At 38.6% G+C, this 25,593-nt stretch overlaps 1 protein-coding gene across 3 annotated transcripts in view; it reads left to right on the top strand.

Moving 5' to 3' along the window:
* The window catches only part of LOC149228591 (uncharacterized), a 510,588-nt gene that overhangs the window by 13,126 nt on the left and 471,869 nt on the right, over positions 1 to 25,593 (top strand). For all 3 annotated transcript variants that reach the window (XM_089378284.1, XM_089378285.1, XM_089378286.1), the window contains exons 3-6: positions 13,611 to 13,686; positions 13,796 to 13,856; positions 16,588 to 16,769; positions 16,930 to 16,985. In XM_089378284.1, coding sequence (XP_089234410.1) covers positions 13,611 to 13,686; positions 13,796 to 13,856; positions 16,588 to 16,769; positions 16,930 to 16,985 — 375 coding nt within the window. The remainder of the gene's footprint in view (positions 1 to 13,610; positions 13,687 to 13,795; positions 13,857 to 16,587; positions 16,770 to 16,929; positions 16,986 to 25,593) is intronic.

Below are 25,593 nucleotides of genomic sequence, written 5' to 3' on the forward strand. Positions count from 1 at the left end.
TCCAATATGTCTTGGTCTGTGGGCATAGCTGTGGCCATCTCTGATCTGGTCTGGAAACTCCCTCTTCCTTTGCTTGACTGTTGCTCTGCTACTCGCACTCCTCCCTGAAATGCGTAGTTTTGCTAGCTGCTACTGCCAATCTGCAACTGGGAATATCAAATTTCTTGACTAGAAACCACCTGAGAGAAATTTCCCTTTGTGTGTGTGCTTTTCTTTTCCACCCGACGCTGGTTCTGCTGGTGCAAAACCCTTTGCGTCCAACCAAGGAATCTGCTCAGCGAAAATTTGAGTTGCAGCTACTCCCTTTGATTGCTAGAATCACTAATCTAGGCAACTCGTTTTTCTGCCACCCTGCAACTAAAAATCGAATTGCTGCCCTAGCAACACTGCTTGGCTGTCAATGGACTGCACTTCCTCTGAAAATTTTGGCCTGCTGCTCTACTGAGCATTGAAATTTTCTTCTTCACTTCTGAGCTTCCCGGTTGATCACTTACGTTCTGATACCATGTGAAAATTTCATCTATAATAGCAACTGGAATTTATTCTCCTAATTGTTAATTTTATTTAACAATTTCTTTGCAATTTTCTATGACAAATACCAAATAATTCACACTGTGGTTTTCACAAATAAAACTGTGGAAATAATAGCTCTGGAAATTGAGAAAATACTAGTGCATACATAAAAATGACACTGTTATTTTTGGAAAAATGTCCCGCAAAAACCCAACTTGGGAAAACCGGTGCAACAATGAAGGCTTTTATTATTATGCAATAATGAAATCTGAGTACAATCTATGGATGCCCAATTGGCAATCCAAACAATAAGTATCTGACATAAATAATTAGAGAGAAAATTCTCATCCCACAAGCAATCTCGACAATGGCTTCTATAGAAAACTGGCCATCCAAACCCCAACGTAAGCCCTTCTGTGCCGACTTTGCACTATCTCTCACACATTTGGCTTGAATTTGCCTCTGATCAAGCCTTTTAGCTTGCCTCTGCTACTGGAAGTGACTCTTTGGTCCTCTGCAAGACTTTCCCGGCCTTTGGAAACTGGATCGACCTCCCCCTCTGCTAAATCGAGCTGCTTTGCTTCAACTATTGCGCAATCCCTGCGCTGCATCAACGTGGTTCACTTCTGCCACTTGCTGCTGCCTCTTCGGATTTGGAAAACTTCCTTCAGATCACTGACCTTGCCCCTCCCTCACTGCTTTGATCTCTGGCTCTCCGACAACTAATTGCTACTACTCTGGAAATCGACCTGTCAAGGAAATCGAACTTCTGGTGTTCTGGTGTATCATCTCCAAGTGCCCATCGACTTCCTCTTATAATCCACTGTTGGAGCACCAACGACCAAGATTAAAACTTAATTGATGGCTAGAATCATTTTGCAGTCGATCCATGTGAGTTTCTAGATGATTCACACCTTGACTTAATTAATTCTAATTAATTAGCCATATTCCCTACGTTTAGACTTAGGAAATATTTAAAAACCGGCTAATAATCTAATTAAGCCATCTCTAGGTGGAATTTCCAGAAACGATTCTGGGTCTTGGAGATCTTATGTATTCTAACCTCTCCACCAAATTTCGTGGCTAGAACACATCCGATGCTACAAAACTAACATGCTTAGGAGCATGTAGAGGCTCCTAGGAGCGCAGGCCTGTGAAGAAGTTTTCAAACTAAGTGGTACCGATGACTAACATCATTGAGGGGGCAACAGACCAAGAGGTTTGGAGGAAAGCCATGGTGAAGGATGATGCATGGGACATTGTGCCAAGATTGGAGGGAAAACAAGTTCCTGGTGGCTCTTCATGAACTACCTTCTTCCCTAAAAGGGAGTGTTGATGATAGTAGCATAGGACAAGCACTTCTGCACAACTTTAAGTGTCTAGACGTGTGGAAGTTGTCTAAAGGACTTTTAACCCTAGCAATTACTTTAATTAAAGGAATTATTAAAGTAATTTCCTTTTATAAGAAAAAAGTGAGTTAATCTAATGAAATGCAAAGGTTATTTGCATTAGTGAATTAGATGAATCTCAACCATTGATATCAAGTGAAGTTAAGATCTAATCTCAACTGTTCATCACTTTGGAGATCAGGGTTGTGGATTCGGTCAATAATTCAAACTGGTAAAAGGAAGGCTAGGCTCAGGTGAAAGACACATCAAGTGAGCACAAGACAATGAGATAGTGAATATCTCAGTGATTGGGTAGAGAGGGACATTCGTCCAAGTGTTCAGATTCGAGAGGAAGAGAACAAGGGGCTGTAGAATTTCCTTAGAATTGTGCTACTGCTTGAATGAACAAATATGAAACTAATTTGTAACCCAAGACACAAACTTTCTCTACCAATTTGCAGCGGAATGCAACAGAAATTTTTAGGGAACCCAACTGGGAAAACCCTCTGCTTGCTGTAGATTTTATTGATAGAGTTCTGAGTAATTAGATCAAATACAAGACAACTGTTTCAATTGAAAACTCACTGTTCTCACTGCTACACTAGCTAGAAACACCCTGCCTGCAACCTTGACCTCTGCTCCTACTTGCTTGCAGCCTGTTTCTTCCTATTTCCTAGCACTGGAATAAGCTCCTATGATTTAGGAAAAACCTCCTAAATCCTAGCACACATCTGGCTGTAAGAAGTCTCTTTATGCTCTGCGTACTGGCTTGTTCCAAGAGTACGCTCTCATTGCAAGGCTCTCAACGCACAACCTGTGCATACAAGAATGAATAATGATGTGCCTTCATCCTCCTTATAAGCAATTCACATAGGCTAAATCTGATAAGTTTATTTGTTGAAGTCGAACTTGTGATTGATGAGTTAACTAAGTCTAACTGACTCATGTAACTCATTTAGTCACAGTTTAGAACTTGAGACTCTTCACTTGTCTTTTTCCCAATTCTAACTTGCATTAGGAGACAACAAACTGAACCTCCCACTCCTGCGCATAAGTCAAACTGCTTCATGAACTTGTCCTAATTTATAGGAATTTGTCCTAACTTATAGGGACTCGTCCTAATTTATAGGAACTTTGTCCCAACTTATGGGAACTCGTGCATGCTAAAGAAAGACTGCTTGTGGTCTCTTTGACTAAGGCACAAGTCAAAGAAAACCTTCCTCGCTACTATTTTCAATAGGGGCAGCAAGGGAGAAGGATCTGATCGCTAGAAAGATTGAAAGACAAATTTCAAGGGTTTTTATCAACTAGAAAAATTACAGATTTTGCTGTTTGTAATTTTCCTTAGTGGGCATTTAATTTCCCAAGAATGGAAGCCCTTGTATGCTGTAAAACTAATGTTAATGTACAACAAATTTGAATGGCATAATTTTCTTTGTGCATGTGTATGAGATCCACCAATTTTGCTTCCATAATTTTTGTAGTTTTATTTACCTGTTAAAAGTCCAGTAGTGCTTTTATTCAGTAAATTTGTAGTTAATAAATTTGCAGCAAGTGATTTTCTAGGTAATAAATCGCCAATTGTTAGGGTTAGTAAATTAACACCATGTAGTCCATGGGCTTGAGAAGGAAGTTAGGGAGCTTTTGATCACAAAATTGATAGAGTGTCAATGCTTTTGGGAGTTATAGAAAAGGTTAATATGGAACCCTAACAAAGGCAAAAATGAGGAAATTTTTAGATTAGCAAACAAAATAAGGGTTTCAAGGAAATGACAACTAACTGATGGACAAATCCCCTGCTTATAGATATTGATTTGGGACTTCCACCAGTGAAATGTTGTTTTCATAAGGAATCTGTAAGTTTTTCTCGAGAGATAGGGTCTTTGTTTCACAAGTTAGTTTGATATATGTGACAACCATGGATTGACCAGAGGGGATTAAATTTGACCCAATAAACCCTTTGTGTGCCCTTACACAATTATGAGTATAACAGAGACCTCTTAAAGGCATCTCTAATTGTCTAAATGATCAAATCAAGCACACTTGTAGAAGTTGATCTAAGTAGGAAGAGAGTATCTAAAGGAAGAACCTATAAAGTTAAAAAATGCCAATTAATGATCTAGGTTGAAGGGGTTATGAACTCACTTGGGCACTACACATTGAAAGGGGGAATCCACATCATGTGTCTAGACCTATGCATGGGGGTTCACAAGGAAGTCTAACTAGCACATGTGAAACTTGTTGAGAATTATAGTTCGGATAGGAACTTCTGCATACATTTAGTGTGAATGTGTAAGAAGCAGTTCAATATGTTTTTGAAAAGTAATGATATTTTTGAAAAAGTAGTAATTCTATTGTGTAATTTACTTAATAAAAAAGTGAAAATCTTATATTTAGCCTCTTTAGAAACTGAAATGAATTATTTTGCTGCTAAGTTCAAGAAGGATCTCTCATTGGTATCTTGCCTTTCTACCAGCATGATTTGAGGAATGCATGGTGTGTAGACAGTGGGGCATTTTGACATATGACATCGACTTGTTAGATGTTTTCTAGTATGAAGGAATAAGACTTAGGAGTATAGGTTGAGCTTGGTGATGATGCCAAGTACCCAATATAGGAGTTCATACTTCCCTTCTAGCTTGAGTTAGGCAATTCTTTAGATTTTGATAATGTCTTTTTTGTACTAGGTTTTAGGTAGAATTTGCCGTCAGTTTTGGTTATGGAAGATAAGGGCTTTGCAATGGAGTTCAAGAATTAACAAATACTCATTAAATTGAAGGTACAACTTACATAGTAGGGGTTAGAGAAGGATATTTGTGTCGGTTGCAAGGTGAACTTGTTCGAGTTGTGGCACCATAGGATGGGTTACTTGCATCACAATGCATTGCCTATTCTAAGGGATAGAGTCATAGTTCTTTCATAGTTGTATTGAGTAGCATGGTGTATGCAAAGGGTGCATGCTTGGCAAGCATGCCAAGGCTGCTTTCCTAAGAAGCGAGCATATGTATGAGGAGATTTTAGACTTATTGACAGAGGATGAGGAGTAGAAACTTGGAAGGTTGAGCTTGGATCGCCAGTGATTCCTGAAGCAATACATTAACCTTCAGGTGAAGAGGGGTAGATAGTAGCCCCTTCCACTTCTAGTAAGAGATCTCAATCATTCACTTAGACATTGAGGGAAGCTTGAGAGCATGTTGAGACTCCTAGGATAACATTTAGAGAGCAAACCTTCGAGTAAGAGGTTTTGGATGGCATTAATGAGAGATTTTGAGTCTTCTAATGTTCAAGAAGTAGTGGACCAACAGGTTTGATAGGATGCCATGGTGGAGTATACCTTAAGCATGAAGAATGATGTTTGGGACATAGTGTTGAGACTGAAGGGGAAGTCAGTTTTGGGTTCTAGGTAGCTCTACAAGATTAAGCATGCAACAAACTAAAACATTGAGAAGTTCAATCATGTTTGTGGTGAGAGGGTTCCCCAGAGAGATGGAGTGGACTACAAGGAGACATTTGTGCCAGTGGCTAGGTACACTAGACTAGTTATGTCCTTGGTTTAATTTATGGGATGGAAGATACATTAGATGGATGTGAAGACAAATTTCGTTAATGGGATCATTGAAGGAGAACTGTACATAGAGCAACATCAAGGCTTTGAAGTAAGTGGGTAGGAGTCCCATGTTTGTTTTGCTGTGAACACCTTGAGAAAGTTTATGTTGGAGCCAAGGTAGGAGCATGGGTAGCAACAAAACATGTGCTTGTGTATTTGAGGGTGTTAAAATTGGCAACTAGGGCCAAATTCAGCTTTGGACAACTCATTTGACGGAGATAATTATTGCATTGAATTCCACTTTTTGAGAGGACCAAAATCGACCTAAAGATCATCAAATTTGGACAAGCAGAAGTGTGTTTTTGAATTTATGCCCACTCGTGTGATAATTGTTCAAGTCAGCCACATCATCATGTAGGCTCATGAAGCCCAATAGACATGTCTCTTCACCCTCAATGACTTGTATAAATACAAGTGTCCTCTCACCTCATTTGGCATCATCATCACTCACACATTCTTCTCTCTCCTTTTCTCATTAGTTCATACAGTTATTGGGCAAATTTTTTCTCACACGTGTGGCAAAGGAGGATGAAATTCAGACAGAATTACAGGGCTGAAATTTCAGATTTTCCTGCAGTTTGATTAGTATTGACTAGGGTTGACTTTGACTTTCCAGGCAAATTTTGACTTAAATTTTCTGGGGAGATTTATGTTTGGGCAGGCCATACACTTTGGCACAGAAACCAAGGCATTCTGGGCACTTTGACTGCAGCAAAAAATTGCAGGTTGACTGCAGACTTCAGGTCAAAAGTTTGAACAAGTTTGACCATTGACTTTGGGACTGTTTTTGGCCTGATTTTGACCTCCTATTCAGATTGATTTTGACTAGGTTTTACTGAGCTTCAAAGGAGACATTTTGCTATTGTTTTGACCACTGTTGAATTTTTGGTTAGGGCTGAATTTGACTAAAGATTTGACAAGGCTGTTTTGACTTTGATTTGCCAAGTCAACTTTGACTTTTGCACTCTCTCTCACTGCTCAACATTTGATATAATAATAAGAAGATTTGATTAAAGGGTTTTCCCTACATTGGGGTTTTTCCTTGGCATCCACCAAATCTGGTGTCCTCTTGTCTTGGCTTGTCTTCTGCATTTTATTTTATGTCCTATCTACAATTACTATTAATCTGATTGCTATTGGAAAACTAAATTGGAAATTGTCATTGGGTTGCTGAAGGAACATTGAAGTAATTTTGCTAAGCATGGAACATACCATTGTTATCTAAAATTAACATGGTATCAGAGCCCAGGTGAAGACAAAGCCCAAGCAAGAGAGAGAAAAGCAATCACTAAGGGAGATCTGTTAGACAAGATTGGACGAGCCTCAATGGCTACTACATCTTACTTCAAATCTGAGGATAAGCTCAAGGACAAATCTAACTATCATGCATGGAAGATGACTTTGGACTTCACTTTGGAAGAGCATGATGCCATGGACTGTGCAAGGAAGAGTGGTGGAGCCTCCTTCAAATGCATCTGCTACTGCAAAGATGAAGTATAAGAAAGGTGAGGTCAAAGCTAAGAGAATTATCATAGAATCCATCCAAAAGCATTTGGTTGCCTATATTTGTGATTTAGGAACATCTAAAAAGATGTATGATAATCTGGTTGGGATGTTCAAAGCAAACAATGCAAATCAAATCCTCTTTCTCAAGAACAAGTTGAAGGACATTAAGATGGATCAAGGGAAGTCTATCCAATCATACTTCATGAGGATCACACAAATCAAGAATGACCTTCTATCTATTGGAGAAGTTATTGCTGACAAGGAGCTCACTCTCATTGCACTTGGAGGTCCTCCAAGATCATGGGATGTGTTTAACACCACCATTCTCAACAATGACATGATTCCTAGTTTCGATGGATTATTGGCTTGATGCACTCAAGAGGAGATGAGGATGATGGAGAGAGACAAGCCCTCAAATGGAAATGAACCTACTGCTTTTTCCGCTCATGCAAAGAAGAAAAATAATGCTATTCAGGGTTCAAGCAGGTATTCAAAGAAGGAAGGAAAGGAAGGTGTTACAATTGTAACAGGTTCGACCACTATGCTAGAGAGTGTCCTCACAAGAAAGATTCTCCAAGGGATGATGACAGCGACATGAACAATATCAAAGGCAATGGCAATCAAAGAAACAACAGGTTCAACAATAAAGGAAAGAGGAATGCTTCCGCTGCTCGATATGGAAATGGTCGACCTCCCAAAAGGATGAGAAATTCTAGGCATGAAGAAAGTAATGTTGTAGAAAAACAAAAAGAGTTTTATCTTATTTCTGCTCTATCTACAGCCTCTCTTCGGATACTTTGGATCATTGGTTGATTCATAGTGGAGCCTCAAGGCACTTCACTGGGTGCAAGGAGGCCCTCTCAAATTTGATTGAAAAGAAGACTAATTTGGGGATCATACTTGGAGATAATGCCATCTACCCCGTGAAAGGGATAGGTACTGTTACCCTTCACTTGAATCAAGGTCAAACCATTCATCTACAAGAAGTGTTTTATGTGCTCGATTTGAAGAACCTGGTATCTATTTTTGTGATGGAAGATAAAGGCTTCAAGGTAGCATTCATTGATGGAAAGGTATGTATTTGGCAAAGAAACCCTAAAGATGCATTCACACTTGGATTTAGGGTTGATGGTTTCTATCAAGTTGGAGGAAGTCCTTTGGGAGCCATGACTTGCGATATTTCACACACTGACCTTATGGCCAATGTGAAAACATAATAACTAACCTATAGGAGGGTCGAAATGTCGATGTCATGCATGCACAAACATCCTTTAGACAAGTGTTGGGCTTCTCTAGTGCCAAAATGAGTGTAGAGGGGTCCAAAAATCAAGGTCTAGGGGTTGGCCCCTAGACTTCCATGCAAATTATACTATGGACCCTAGTTTTGGGTTTGGGGCACAAAAGCTGGTCTCATGGGTCTCCTGGTGATGAAATATCTTGGTTTTGCTCCAACGTTGAGGGCTCTGAGGATGGTGCTAGCCCTCCCATGTCTCAAGGGGTGAGACAAACCTCATTTGGGCCTCAGATTAGCTGGCAAACCATGTGATCATTGCTAAGCCGACTGGGGCATGCTGGTCCAAGTGTATCATCTTGTGAATAATATGAGGCAAAGTGCAAGCCTGTTGATGTGCTGAATGTGCCCATGGATATGAATGATGCTTTTCCCATGATGAAAACCACCTGCCAATCACACACAATATCCAATGATCTCATGACCTCATGATCATTTGATTGAGGATCATCATCATGAAACATATAAAAGGGCCTTTCCAGTGAGCCATTTCTTGCCATGCAAATTTTCATAAGATTCAAATATGGAGTCGCTAGGGCGAACTTGAAATGCCTTGAAAGATGCTTGCTTCACCCTACAAGCATTGAATTTGAGGCTTAATGAAGAACTAGGGCTTCCTTCTTCCCATGGAGTCGCCAAATAAGGATCTATATTGTTGTATAGGGACAGGGCACACGCTTAGTGTCCCTAGCAACGACACGAAAAATGTTACCACAATATTTAGTAGGCCTTGGAGAGGGAAACTCTACAAGACAAAATCTAGACAAATTGCTAACTATGGGGTATGTTGTCGCAAGAATTGTATAGGCAGTGGGCACTGCGACAATCGCTCAGGGCAGGGGCTATCTCCCAACAACAGACTATGGGGGGTAGTCCCTATGGAATGAGGTGAAGGAAACAAGTTGGGGACCAATTTGTTTGGGAGACACAAATGAGTGGCATGGGCCCTGGTTACTTGGTTAAATTTAGCATGATTAATGATTAGATTAAATTTTAACTATGAGACTAGTGCCTTATTGGAGGCTTATGATAAATCAAGACCAAGTGACTGGATGGACACTCGCTACTTGAATGATTAACTAACCTATATGATATGCAAGTCTTAGGACCTATGTCAGGTGCAATGATCCTGGTTGATTTTAATTATATGCCTAGTTTAAGTATGACCTTCCCTTAACTATTTTGAAGTTGGGCTCCAAGGTAGGTTGTAGGAAGGAGGCCAATAGGAAGCAAGCTAGGGTCTGATTAACGATACCTTCTGTTGTGCTCCTATCACTCGATGCCTTCGTCGCTATAGACTGTGGCTCTGACGACTGCAAGGTCACCATGTTAACCACCGAAGAGTTGCCAAGCCTCTCAAGCTAGGTGAGAAGGATTGCCCTAGATTTCTATCAACCTAGCTTATGCTAGGAGGTAAGTTTTAATGCAAGCTAGATCTAGGATGCTTATGCAAGAGATCATGAGTGAGATTATCTTGAGTTAAGATTTGTTTATGTTATTTAAGTACTTAGTGTGAATTAGCTTATAGCAAGAGTACTTAAAAATGATGAGATGAAAATCATGAACAAGATAAATTGCTTTAGAGACACAAGTGCAAAACTTCAACAAATTCTCACAAGATGCCAACTTTTCAACAATGTTTGATACCACTTTAAGATAAGCCAATCACCATTCAAGATAACCAAATGAAAACTTAGATGCCAAGACTTAGAGTGATTACCAAATACAAAGATGCCAATTAGATTCCAATTATCACAAGATCAGATCTAGAGCAGGAGTGCTTTAGGTGCCAAATTCCAGAAATTTTACAAACTTAGAGTAAACCACACAAGGGTTAGATCTCAATAGTGAAATTAACAGTAGTACTTCAGAAAATTTCAGTGCTTGTTAGTGTTATGACAACAGTAGAAAAATAGTACTTTAGAAAATTTCATCACTTATTAGTGTTATAAGAGTAGTAGAAAATCACTCTAAATTATAAATTTTGCCCAACACATGAAGTACAAAAGTTTCCAATGATGAGCAAAAATAAATTTATGTGTCTAGCTTACTTTATGATGATGTATTCAATAATATTTCAGATTTGTAATAAGTTATTACAATAGTGAATTGACCCACATATCAACAAGCGGAATATACAATATTCCCTTAGTGGAGGACCTTTAAAAATTGATTCCTTTAAGACCCACGATTTTTTCTACTTGGAGAATTAATTTTCCTAAGACGACCTAATTTGACTCTAATTAATTAATTTTCTGGCTTAGGATTTAATTTTATTTTGCTAGAAAAATTAATTAATTTACACATGAGGGGATTTATTTATTTTTCCACCCTCTAATACATAAGATTTTACATTAGAACCCTCAAAAGGGGGAATACACATTTGGCTTAGACCCTCAAGACACATAACCCATTTGCGACACAATACGATCTAGTAGACCAAGTGATTTGTAATAAAATAATTAAACCAACTAGCTTGAATTATTCCCAAATCACTCTTACATCTTACTCGATTAAGAACATCAGGACTGACCTAAGATTTCGACAATAAATTCCACCCTAGCTTTGGGGTTTAAGCTGGAGGTAAAAAATTCTTTTGATTAACTGTGTCCAGAAACACAGGTAATTAACAAGGTTAAAAAACCTCCTAGGATGAAATTCATCATCAAAATGATAGGCTTACCTAGGTTGTTACATATACTCAAGGTCTTACTAGGATCATTTACATTATATAACTTGCATAATGGGTTTACAATGATATGCTGACTGTTGATAGATGACCCGATTTTGTTGAAAAAGTTTGGCAATTCCGCTTCCTTGGAACTTTAACAAAATGTGTGCGACAGGGTAGAGGCCCAATGTCACCTTAGCCAAACCCCCTGCTCTTTACGAGCTTTCCCCAATGGGAGGAGTCCCAGTAAGAGAGGAAGAGATGAATTCTAAGATAAATAGGCTAAGGTAAAAGATGATCTCACTAAGGCTCATTCAAGAGAGAGATACAATACAAGTTCAAAGGCTTCTGTAAGGAAGCAATTCACTCTCAATGAAAATACCTAGAAAATGGAGGTGCAAGACCCAGGGTTTGATGTATTTGATGATAATGGGAGTTCCAAAGGTCAAGGCTAAAGTGAAAAGGTTCATTGTGATGGATTCCAACTAATACAAGACTCATGAAACCTTAAAGAAAGTCCTCAAATTGAGGGAGAAGAAGCTAGGGTTCCCCTCATAGAGCAACACCTAGGGCAAGAGATTTTATGGATGAAATTTGAGTGGATGCCCACCAAAATGATAAGCCAGGTAGTCAAGATCTATGTCTTGATGTTTAGGTTCTCAAACCACCCAAAATCCTCATCTCAAAAATTTCGCTTTGAGCCCCAAATTCTCCTTCATATGCTTCAAAAGGACCAAATTTAAGGAGAGAAATTTATGGAGGAAATTGCAAGATTGTCGCCAAGGGATTGGACTAGTGCCTTGTCCTATGGGCATATGGAGTCTAGGATGCTTAAGATAAGCCAAATTTGTTCCCAAGGAGGCCGAAATTTGATGCCCTACCTATCAAATTTTCAGCATTTACCCATTCAATGGAAACATGGAGTTTTATTGAAGAGCTAAAGGAGATCACCACTACGAACATTCATCATATGTTTTGATGAGTAATTCATACAACATTCATCTAGATATTCTGAAATAAATTGATCTTCCACAAATTAGGGCACAAATTTAACCTAGAATCAATAGTTCTACGCATTAGACATTCAAGAAAAGATATTCAACAATAGGATTTACTTACAAGATAGCATGCAATATTTCCTTCTATTAAATCAAGAATAGCTCCAAAGAATATCCAAAATTCAGCTTCCAAACACTATTCCATGTGGGAAATCCATACACTATTTGGGCCCAACAATAGCAATGAGATCAAACATTGCCTATAGAATGGATTGTTTTTAGCAATGCTAAAGAACACGTCCACTGTCACCCATAGGAAACACTTCCTTACAATCCTATCTGCTTTTGCATTTTGTATTTTTTAATATCTAAAGAGAATGAAGGTTTTCTCTGGTTCCGTGCTTGTTACGAGAAAGGTAATGTGCTCCTGTAGACAACAAAGAAATCGAGCTTATGTCACTTCACATGCCCATAGATATGCCTGTTGGTCTCCGTTTTACTCAACTTGGTTCAAGTTCAAGTATCAAAATTTGTTTTCCTTATTTTGTTTTCCTAGTTTTTTCAATCGCTGCAAAAACTTGTTGAACTTCTGGTGTGACATTTGGATAGGGCTTAGTATATTTGCCTGGAATTCCTGCAAGATGGCATTTGAAACAGTAATCCTTCTACACAAAACCTATGGGCAAAGTTTGCATTTGACCCTGCCATGCTGCTCTTCAACAACTTTCTCCATATCCCCAAGATAAATTCAACTCCTTCAGCATGTTGGTGGAAGATAAATGTAACTTAGGGAAAAAGTTATCATGGGTAATTTGCAAAAATGAATACTGGAATAGTAAATTGAAATCACTCAAAACTCAAAAGTAGTAAAAAGTGTTTAAGGTCATCAATTTCTAGAGTCATCAATATATATTCCCAGGTGTCCTCCCATCCTGGTAGCATGTGAAATGTGTGGAGCATGCCTCCCCACCTTGGTGGATGTGTCCCCGTGGAACATTGATTGATAAGCATTAAACACTACGTTTCCCTTCCATGGTAACACAGAAGCCAAGTTCTCACTAACTGAATTGAAAACACAGAAGCCAAGTTCTCACTAACTGAATTGAAAGATGCGAGCAAAAGTGAGAAAAAGGACCCTAAAAAGCCCAACTTAGGACAAACTTGTGCCCAAAAAAACAATTTTTTGGAAAAACTCAGGGAAGATTCCAATCATTCTTGAGTTAGTTGAGTTTTTCTAAAATGGTCAATATTTTCATGGTGATTTCTCAACTGTTGTTGAAATTACTTATTAATTGGCAAGTCTCACACCACTGATTGAAAGGCATTGTTGTAAGTGTTGGTTTTGGTCTTTGGGAGGATGTGATTTCCAGTAACTATTTACTGGAAATATAAAAGATTTTCATAAACATGATGTAGAATTTGTTACCTTGATTGCTAAAATTAATTTCTCTGTTTAATCATTTATTGACATACTAGATATAGCCAATCGAATGGATCTTTCTTTCAAATATCTGTGTGCAAGATATTCGCTCTATCTCTCTGTCTCAAAAATGATTTTTAAAGTTTGAGCCTAATCATTTTTATAAATTTCTTGGGCTTATTGAATATGATTATGTGGGTGCTGGTTTTTTCACAGGGTTTGGACGTATCCTGAGCATCAATTGGAGAATGTTGTAAAAGCACTTAGTTTGCTTCCCCAGATTGTAGCAAGTGTATAATTCTAGTCAATAAATCTTGTTGTCCTCTTTGGCATATTCATACTTTCTTTTGAACAATTATATCTGAAATGATGAATATCGTTTGTGCTTGCTTCTTTTGCAGATCGACGCAATTCCTCCACTTAACTTGTCTTCTATACGTGGAGCACGAGAATATGAATCAGGTGTCTGTTTTTTGAGAGATAAAGCATTTCATAGATGAGATAAAATTCTAAGAAATGAAATCGTGTTAATGCAGTAAGCTATTGGTAGTTAAAATTCTAAAAAATTAAAATTTGTTAAGGCAGTAAACTTTTTGCTATAAACAAAATCGAGATCTATCTGGATGGGATCAAACTTGAACTAAATTAACTAATACATGTACTGTGATGAGAATTACTGAAAGGGTCAAAGATAGGAATAAGAACTAAACAGGTCACCATTTAGAGAGCGTGGTGTGGTCTATATAGTATGGACCAAACTCGGACAAGAGGAAATGAAAATTGTTGGATTCAAAACATGTGAGTGATTCTAAATACAGGCATGGATGATGTTATCATCATCTTCATACAAAGAAAATATCAATTAAGTAATAGTGCTTTGTGAGGGACACACTGAAGACAACACTTTATGGGTAATGAAGAGCAGCTTCCTGGTGGAAATAAGATATCGTTTGTGCAAGGGACCAAATGTCGCATGATATAAGTAGTGTTCCTTAGATTTTTATCATATTTATACAATTTCTTATTCAAATTGGGATTATATCTAAATCGGATGCATTTGTGAAAGCTGGAATCATATTAATTTAAGGGAAATTGGGTCATTTGAAATTTCTCTCTCTTTCTCCAACTTCCCATTAGAAAGAGGCTATTTATGAGGTTGAAACTTGAAAGAAGAATGGATGCTACAGAAAAGTAACATAGTTGGAACAGTTACACTCCTACACCGGGACTAGTCAATTGTCATGTCCAACATTTAATCATTTCGTGGACAGTGAATGTAGGGGTATGAAGCCCCTTTTGTTATTTCCTTGACATCAGCATACCATCATTAGATGTGATCTTGAATTGCAATATTTCTTTCACTAGTATCTAAATCGGATGCATTTGTGAATCATATTAATTTAAGGGAGATTGGGTCATTTGGAATTTCTCTCTCCCTCTCCAACTTCCCATTAGAAAGAGGCTATTTATGAGGTTGAAACTTGAAAGGAGAATGGATGCTACAGAAAAGTAACATAGTTGGAACAGTTACACTCCTACACCGGGACTAGTCAATTGTCATGTCCAACATTTAATCATTCCGTGGACAGTGAATGTAGGGGTATGAAGCCCCTTTTGTTATTTCCTTGACATCGGCATACCATCATTACATGTGACCTTGAATTGCAATATTTCTTTCACTAGTATCAAAGCTACTGTTAATGGTAGTGGCTTATGTTCTGCTGATTGATATATCATGATTCATGACCTGTTTTTTGTTTGTTTGTAAGTTTGGCAACGGTGAGGCTATGTCATGGTCATGGCCAAGAATAACAACCGAATAGGGTGGGGAATTGAACCAGTGACTTAACGTCTAGGAGTGCCTTAACAGCGCACCCGATCACTGTCTATCCAAGACTCCATGGGCATGATTCATGACCTGTTAATTGTTTTATCTTGATGTATTTCTTGTAAGTTGTGCCTGTTGTAATTATTATGCCTAGTCTAGGAGTTCTAGCTTGTTGTATTTCTTGTGCCTGTTGTAATTATAATGCCTAGTCTGTGATTTTTCGAGATGCCTAGTCTAGGAGTTCTAGCTTGATGTATTTCTTGTGCCTGTTGTAATTATAATGCCTAGTCTGTGATTTTTCGAGTAATGATTGTCATCACTTTCACCAATATAATACCCTTAGTGAGTAATTAGAGTTTAAAATGAGGGTATTCTGGAATCTGAACTTGTCAAGTAGTGTGCAGGTTTATGATTCTATTTTTCATTCCGCTCCTGGTCATTGCATGTTATCAGGATATCTTTTTCTTATGTGGTTCACGGATCCTGGAGATCGGTGACTGCTTTGTCCACGGAATATTTGTACCATGCAGATGCACCCGAAGCGATCACTTCTTGCTGTCTTAACCATGGATCTTGAGCCCGAGAGTATGAAGAGAATTGAACCCGTGACCTCTCAATAGCAAAGGTGCTTTAACGACAGGGACTTGACCAATTGAGCTCACCCTCAGGGCTTTATCAAGATATCTTTTATTGGATACAATGGAAAGTTTGCCAGAACTATACTTGTTTGTACTTCCTTTTCAGGAAAAGACTTCATACGTTCTCCTGTCCGATAGGTACTAGATGGAGATTCCCAAGGAAGGAATTCCTTATAAAGTTCTAGACTGTATATGTTTACTTTGCATATTGCCAATTGGTTAAAGGGCATCTCAAAAATTCTAAACATAAAATTAATCAGCATATGGTTGAAACAATGATCTCTTAAGTTTCTAAGTTTGGCACAGATTGAATCAATCAGTACCTCCCTTCTGTGATTGCTCTTTATTGCAGGGAGAATAGCTAGGTGCTCTTATAACCTGGGGTGGAAGAGATCTGTCATGTGTGTCACATGTGGATTGCTAAATAAACTAAAATGAAAAGGAAACAGAGTTCTGATCTCATGTCAAAAAGGTAGAAGAAAACGGCCCAACAAAAATGTATAAAAAGTAAACTATCATAGATCCATCTCAACACTGGATTTTTTATGTGGCTAGAGATTTTTTTGATCTCTATTGGTGGTTAAGATCACGGGTTAAAGTAGATCTCAATATATTTGCATGCAATAGGATATAACTTTGATTGGATAGTAGATACCCTATATTGGTAGGCTGACTTCTGCATGCAGTGCTCCTAGTAACAGGTTTATAATTGTTCCTCTGCTAACAGGACTGACCAGTTCTGGAGAAAGAAGCCCAGCAAAGTTCCAGTCTTCTCAGGATTACGAGTGCAGTAAATCAAGCCCATACAGGCCATTGGATGGAAGTCCACAGACTCAAAAAAATTGCTTTGTTGTGCAGATATATTTAATAAATGAGGATCGCATTGCCACCCGAAGCCCTTATAATGAGGTCGGTTCTAAACATTTAACATATTCGCTTCGCTTTTTAACCACTCTCGTGGATGGATATAGATGGTTATAGTTTAAACTTTCAAGGAGTGCTTGATTCAACAGATACAATTTTTTTGTGTTTTTCAATTTACATTTCATACTTTTGATTGATTGTGCAGAGAATAAAGGAAGCTTGCCAATCTGTGGCAGGGAGGCTCTGGAATGCAGAAGAGAAGTAAGAACTTAAAATCTTTTGTTAGAGAATCAATTATAATCTAGTCAATTGCATTTTGTTTTGTCAATGAGTGAGGGTAAGCTCTTAAATGGAATCATCGAGAACTAAGGCACTGAAAGATTCATTACTGTTTGGCAGATTTGGCCATAAAAGAAAAGAAATATGGCAGTTTATAAGCACTTCATTAGATCTACCATCCTTACTAAAGCTTTCTATAACATCAGCATTCCAAAAAAAGTTAATTGTTCGCTGATAACTACATACCCTACAATTCATTATTTTGTTGCTGTCTATGATATTAAGTAAATTTAAATCACAAAGATGCATCTCTGATGTGTTTGTCTCCTTGGCCCCAAAACCGTGGTTCAATCTTCATACTATGAAATTCATAGTGGGTAAGAGTCTGCCTTCTGCTGCTTCCCATATGCATAGATGTTGTTAGGTCATTCTCCTAGTGGCATCTGGTTTGAGATCTTTCCTGGACACCGGGTCAAATTTGTCAGGTTGCATCAGATCCCTTTGATCATTTTTCACTTTTCAGGTCCATGTCTCTCAGTCTCTGCCAGCTGCCAGCAAAGCGAACTTCTCCTCAGTCATCCTTCACCCCTGTGTTAACCGATTAGTCTGTCACTGTTTTACCTGCATATCATATGTGATGAAATCCGAGGCTCTGGAAGTCATTTTTCAGAGGTATTATCCTCTTTTATTTTGTTAACAGTAACTGCTAGATTGTATTATCAAATTCTGAGTTGGCCACACAGTATGATTACAGAATAGTGCTTACAGAGCCAGATTTTCATTAACCTTCCTACAGATGGCCTGCTTTTAATATGTTCTCCTAACTAGGACAACCAAAATTCCATGGATGTCTAAGTAAATTCTCTGTAAAAAACATCTCTATACTTGCAACATTTTGCTTTTATATCGGTTTATTAGGCTACATGCTACCAGATAAAACTTTGTCTGTGTCAAGAATTACCAAGGGAGCTGTGATATTCAAATCAAGTGGTGCCGCAGGAAAGGACAAGATTCTTTCAGCTGCAATCCCTCTAATTATTTTCTCAATCTGTCAATTTGATCGGTCTGCCTCTAAATCAACGTTCATCTCCATGGTATATGTGAGCTCCACTGCTAGCTGCTCTGTGTACAGAGTCCAGACTGAGGACCATTTGCTGCTCCTGGAGGTCGAATACGTCTGCATCCTTTGCTGCTGAGAACCTCTTCTTGCTTCCTTCATGAGTTGCCATGCCCTTTGATGATTGGAGACACTGTCCCTCGTCCATTATCCTCTGCAAATTCTTACCTGAATGTTGATTATGAAGCTTCGGAGTTACCTTTCTGCCTAGTCAACAGTACAGAGGAATGCCATGAATATATAAATAGGATATGCATCTGGAAGGGGATCCCAGGGCCAGACCCTTTTTAATGCCTGTGTCATTCCATGTGCACCAGAGCATAATGACAACAGGCCTACACAAATGCACCACGGTGACCAAACTAACTTCATGATTGCAGGATGGGGTCTTCCTTCTACGTAGAGCTCACGGCTCCATAGTTCCCATGCCTGAGTTAACTCTCCCTTTGCATTGAGACTTAGAATGTATTGCTCCATACGTTCCACACAGGTAACAAGAGGCGATGCTGCAGGGCATTTAATGCCCCTCCTAGGTGAGCGGTGATCGTTTCACATGCTAGGACCTGCTTCAGATTTTCTATTGATCTTGATATCTTGCTCTCCAATTGTATTGCATGTGCCTTGCTTCCTTGGATCATGGGATTGGGCGGGTTTGAGTGGAGGTGCCCACCCACAAGGTTCCAGAGGGCTGTCTAGTCGCTTGATTTTCCAGTGCAAAGAACATGAATGGCTTTGAACTCTGGAACTGTGCTTAGGCTGAATTTGATTCTCTCGTAAATTAATTGCAGCTTCAAGTTACGAGGACTGGTGCCTAGGTTTAGGTGTTTGATGATATAGTTTGAATCCCCGTGCAATGGAAGGTTTTTAGAGGACTGGTGCCTAGGTTTAGGTGTTTGATGATATAGTTTGAATCCCTATTATAGCTATCTTGTGCAATGGAAGGTTTTTAGATAGCTTAATTCCTTGCAATAGGCATATCAATCCGCTTGATCATTTGGGGCTATGCCTAGGCTCCAGGAGTATGATATTTCAACTTGTCCTCTGGGGCTAAGGATCATGCCACCCCCCCTTCAGCACCTGCCGCCCCTAGAGGCATTATCCTCTTTAACAGTGTAATGAGGCAACAATTACTTGCAAGAATGTCGTTGCTGGGATCATTGAAAACTTCTTTCACATTCTAAATTTTAATAGTAATGACAGAATCTCCTTTGAATGTCCCCAACTCTTTTGCATATTGAGACCATTCTAACAACTTGAAGCTTTGTGATATTATTAATAATATGTCCTATAATCTTAGTATAGGCATAGATGGGGATGCCCCTGTGATTCCTGAAGATACCACTGGTGCTTGTCCTCTCTGGATTCTCTTGAGGTGCACTGCCAAAGCTAAAGTTGTGGACAATACAATTTGGTGAAGGCAAGGTTGATCCAAATTTAAAAAGGGAATGAAATGAAATACAGATTTAAAATCAAATATAGAGATACAATGAAATTGAACTTCAATTACTAACTTACTTTGTAAACAGTAAAACTAACATCTAGATGAAGATCTATGTTTGAAATCAATGAATTTGTATCATTAATGAGAATTTGTGTAAGAAATATCTAATTTTTGATATATATATATTTTAATAAAATAATATATAACGAATCCTACGTGTCCTGTTCCGGGGGGTTAACGTGTCCGAATCCGACGCTCGAATCCCTGTATCCTACGAATCTTGAATCCCCGTGTCAGGTTGCTTAGGTGGTCACCAATATCCACTTGGATCAAAGATTGCCTTCCTATCTGGAATGATGCGATTTATAAATCTTAGGGATCTCTATCCCCCATGCAGGTAAAGAATTATACTTCTGTAACATGTACATGCCTTATTTATAATTTTGAAATTCAGTAGTCTCTTTTATGTTTTTCTCATTTATTTTTAATGTGACCTCTCGAGAAACGTTAGAATCGTGAGTGTAATCTTCACATGTGGTCATGACACACTCATTTGTATCATTAATGTATTTGTTATCATGGCTAAGGCCATCATTTTATTGTAATACTAGTGAGTGGTTAAGGCCTACCTGGTGAAATTTGTACATGTAGTCTCATTAAAGCCTCTTGGGAGTAGGGCCCTAATGGAGTTGTGTATAAATACACCAAAATCCTCATTTGTATAATATCATCTTGTGGTTCTTGATCTCTTATTGAAAATGTTTTAAGCCTAAGGGCACCTATAACATTGGCATTCTCTTGTGATTTGCATTTCTTTTTTTTTTATGTACAGTCGTGCATTTGTTGTGCTTGGGCATCTTTATCTCTCTCTAGTGCACTTGTGCTTTGGCTATTTTTTCTTTCTAGCACACTTGTGAGTGGGTTAGCACAGAATTTGTGTTTGTCCTTGTTTCTATTTGATTCCTTGCTTTCACATGTGGATCTCAACAAGAACTGTGATGAATCTTGAAAGATTATGGCATTTCTTTCTTTCCAAATTTCCATACAATGAAGCCCAAAATGAGTTCCCATGTCATGTTCAGGTTTGTAGATTGGTAGATCCCTTCATACCAATGCTGTATTATATCAAGAATATCATTAGCCACCTTACCATCTCTGTTATAGTCATAAATATGTTACCGGAAACGTGGGGCCAAGGTCAGGATCTGCAGTTCCATGGATCTGATCTAGACCCGCCTGGAACCATGATCAGTGGAACCAGCATGCCGATACATGTATCAGTGGAACCACATCCCATCCTCTGGAGGCGTCTCACTCAAATCAAAGGTGACTTCCTGGGTTTGGAGGCAGATCCACTGACAAGAATCCCTATCATGCAGGTTCCAAAAGGCTGTTTGTTTGGCAGGTTATCTTAGATTTTTGGTGCGTTATTTTATGTTTTTGGTGCATACCTAAACATTCTGCCCCAACTCGACCCCTACCCCACTTCCAAAACACATCCGACATTATTCCATATTATAATTCAACTGTTCAAAGAGTGAGAGAAATTGTTCATGGGAATTTTGGGTGTGAACGACTGTTCGAACTTCAAAGAGAGTAACTGTTCCAAGAGAGTGACAGGGAAACGGTTTCAAGAGCATAAAAGGGTGGAATTCAGGATATCAATATAGCCGAGAGCAAGAAATCAGGCTACAGGTGACAGGTGAGTTGTGGCAGTTCTTGCAGTTAGTTTTTAAAATTTAATTACATATTTACCACCCTGTATTCGCGCTGAAATAGAGGCCTGTAAGGGGAGAACTCACTTTTACATGCTGCCATTCTAGATTTGCAATCAAATCCAGTACAAATGTGTCGTTTATAAGCTGCATGTTGACCCCTTTTCCAGCAAATAGAACGAGTCTGTTTCCAACAGCGCACATACTAAAAATTATGTCAAGAAGGTTCAACTGCCCCTCCAACTGTTAGTTTTCTCCATGCAACAGCTTCAAGTGGCATCAAATCCCTTGCAAACTGACCCCATTCTAGCTCTTTAGCACCTGGAGCTGTTTCTAACACACGGGTTGTTTCACTGCTCCATGCATTTTGGCCAACCACTTATCACAGATCCTTTTTTTGTCAAATGATAAAAATGCTTGCAAAATGATCCAACGGTGAAATTATTTTTGGTGCTATAACCTCATCGCTCAGCTGGAAAATCCACAGATTTCATGGCAGAAATGTCTAGAAATTTTAGGTCCTGCAGCCCCACCTGGTTTCAATTTGTTTTGCTCATCAAGTTTAATGCCAAAAACCCTTTGTACATAGCTGAGTTTTAAAGTTGATTATAAATTGAAATTGAAACACTAGAAGCTACCACTACTTTTAGTCTTTTTCACTCAGCTGATAGTTTACAAGCATGCACAAAAAATTAGACACTAGATTTTTGGTCGGACCCTGGAAAGACGCTGAAGGGGAAACCAGTGGGAAGAGGATTTAATTTGCTTTTATTTCAGAGAACTTACAGCATTAATTACAAACAGGGGTACTTATCTCCCTCCTTGGAATTCGGCCCAGCTCCAGGAAAATTGCCAGTCTGGAAATTTGTGCCACAGTCCTGTGCTCGGATTTTGTGCCACTGTTCCGACAAATAAATATGAACAATGGAACAATAATACAACCTCAGTAAATAAAATTTCTTCAAAAAATATCCAGAAGTAATTTTACTGAAATTTCAATAAATTCCAATGGACAGCTGGTGAATCACAATTTTTTCATTGAAAAGCACCACAACAGGAAAGCCTGCCAAATTGATTAATAATATTGAGGAAGATTTTTTTTTTTTTTTGGATGACTTGGAAAATTTAATCAGCTACTAAACCAATAAATTCAATTGTTGCAAAATAATTAGATGTCAACCAACGACAAAAATTCAACCCAGCAAGAGAAATTTGTCACGACAAGATAAATTCAGCCTAAAAGAATAATTTCGACCCATCAAGAGAAATTCAACACAACAAAATAATTTTGGCCCAACAATAGAAATTTGGCAGAACAGGATAAATTTGCCCTAGCAAAACAATTTCAGCTCGTAAAGATAAATTCGGCCCAGTAAGATAAATTTGTCCTAGTAGAATAATTTTGGCCCTACAAGAGAAATTCAGCACAAGAAGATAAATTCGGCCCAACAAAATAATTTTGGCTTAGCAAAATAATTTCAGCCCAGCGTGATAAATTCGAGCCAATAAAATAAATTTGTCTCAGCTAGATCACTAATTTCGGTCCTGCAAACCAATGGATTTTGGCCCAACAAATCACCTTTCAAAGTATTTTTTTTGCTCTCCCAAAATTTCTAGCTCCAATGATATTAATCTTCAAACCCCCAGGCTGAAAGGAAAACTAACGTTGATACCATTGTATTATCCCTTTCAGAATATTTGGCTAAAATAACAGTGATTTCATTATGACAAAATTATCCCAGAAAATGCACTTAGAAAAGACCATAAATTTGCGCTAATTTTTTCCATTAATATTTTAGATTTGCGATATAGCCCAGAAAATAAACAATGTTGATACCACGAGAAATCCATGAAAATACTACAATATGATAAATAATCGGAAATGTGGCAAGAAAAATGAACACGAGGAAAATGCACCTAATCTCAGAACCATAAATAAGAGTACATGGCAATACATAATAGCTGGAAATAGCTGAGATGATGGGAGGCCCATATAATTACCCAATGATGAGGCTAATCATCACCCCCTACTGAAAGTGTTGCTCATCCTTTGAGCAACTTAGTCAATATCCATGTCCTTCATGGCTTTGGTAGCCTGACATCCCATGTTTCTGCTATGGTCCCTTCTTCTTGTTCATAGAAGGTTGCTTTCCTTTCTACTTCTTCCCACCGCCTCTTTTCGTCTTCTTCTTTTCTCCCTTCTAGCATATCTAAGAGTATTGGTGGATTGAGTTTTAGGCCTATCCAATTGACCTTCAACCTTTGCATTGATTGCTTATACATAGGTGTCTTGTTGAGTGCCTCTCTCAACCTTTGACAAGAGTGATATTCGCTGATCTTCAAGCTGTGTGGCAGTGTTCCATCTCCTTTAGCAGGCATGTATATTATCATCTCTTAGCAGCCTAAACATATCCTCAAAATGTGAAATTGCTTGCCTTTGGGCAGCAAGATATCTAGGTGCCAGTTGAGGATCATTTGCAATTCGATTATGGGTGCTGATTAGGGCCGTGGGATTTGATTGTTCATCTCTGATGAAAAAAGGTTCATTTTGCTCTCTGGCCCATATTCTTTTCATCTTTGATGATGCCAAAGCCATTAATTGTAGATCTCCTAGCTCTGCATTAGGATCCCTAATATTCATGTCTGTGAGGGCCATGTTGTGCAAGTAAACCCCAGCCATTTTGGCCCTATCCTTTAGTGCACTTTGATCACAAAGATCAATAAACTCATTGCAGTCCTGGAATGGCATGGTGCCCCTTTGTGCTAGTGTTTTAATCTGAAATTGCAACCATTGTTCTTTGAGGTAAGGAGCATAGGATTTAGCTAGCATCCTACACTGGATGGCCTCTTGCTGTTCTTTCTCCTCTGTTTCAATCCCTTCTTCCTCTTGCTGTTCTTTCTCATCTCCATCAGTTTCTTCCTCTGTTTTAGCATCATCCTCCTTGTGTTCTGTTTCATCATGTTCGTCTCTATTAGTTTCTTCTTTCTCCATGATAGAAGGAGTAACATCATAGATGAGGGTTTTGATGTCATCCTCTGCTGGTAAGTCTCTGAAAACTGACCATTTTATAGGGATCCTGAGGTTTTGGAGGGCATCCTTAATGAGGACCCTGATCAACCCATGGTGAGCCAACTGTTGGGAATTCCCTTTCTTTACTTTGTTGCTGGAGTCTATGAGTGATTACATCAGAAAATAGGGTATGCTGAGTCTTTGGTGAATTGGTGTTTCCACCCGAAGTCTTAATTCTTCAAGTCTTCTCAAATGGTTGCCATAACAATACTGTATCTATGGACTCACTTATTAAAGAATTTCCTTTTTGCCACCTTTTCACTTATAAACCAACTACCTCTTAACCTTTACAACTTTTGATCAAATGATGCATATGAGTGAGTGAGTGGGATACTTACCTGTGGTCTTGATGCCATGCTGCAATTGTCAAAGATCAGAGGTGTTGCTGATGGTCATTCTTCTTCCTCCTTTGCTGTCTGCTGATGGTTTCTTGGCTTTTGGAGGTGTCTGTGACTGAAGATTTGATGCTGCTGCAGCTGCTGTGGAGCTCCTGGATCGATGCTGCTACTGCTGTGGAGCTCCTGGATTACCACTTGGCAATGTTTAGTGTCTCCCTTAGAATTTCTTGATCATGTTGCTGGCTGGTGTTGTGAGGATGCTGTAATGAATGGACAGAGGGAGTAGGAGTGTGTGTGGATGCAGGGATGATGGTAATGGATGAGGTGATTCTGTAGAAAACACAATCTTTACCTGAAATTAAAGTAATGAAGTAAAAACAATGGAATTGATGGAGGGATGCATGGTAAGGAGTGGAGGAGATGAATATATGTGAGGCAGGGTTCCCTTTGGATCTTCTCTTTGCTCTTTGATTGTCTTTCTCACCCACCTGCAAATAACAATTATGTTTTATTTTTTATTTTTTATTTTTATTATTATTATATTTAAAAAAACACCTAGGTTGCCTTAGAGAAGTTTTCACCCTAGATATCTGCCTTAGGCGCCTCAAGGAAGGTTTTCACCTAGGGATCTTCTTATTCTTTTTCATTTTTTCTCATCTTATGGCTGCCTCACAAGGTTTTCAACCCAAAGATGGGACTCAGGCGCCTTATGGAGGTTTTCACCTGAATCCTTATTCTTTTTAAGTGTCCTGATGAGGGAGGAGCTGGAACTTGCTCCACCATCATCATTGTCTTATTGATATTGTCTATGAACTCTTGTTTTGATAAAGGCCTCTTGTACATTTTCAATCGGTGTCCGTTAACTAGCAATGGAATGGTTTCTTCACCAATAGTTCTGATTTACACTGA

The sequence above is a fragment of the Pinus tabuliformis genome, chromosome J (assembly GCF_031772625.1).
Source record: "Pinus tabuliformis cultivar Carrire ecotype Pingquan chromosome J, CPIR1, whole genome shotgun sequence".
NCBI classification, from domain to species: Eukaryota; Viridiplantae; Streptophyta; class Pinopsida; order Pinales; family Pinaceae; genus Pinus; species Pinus tabuliformis.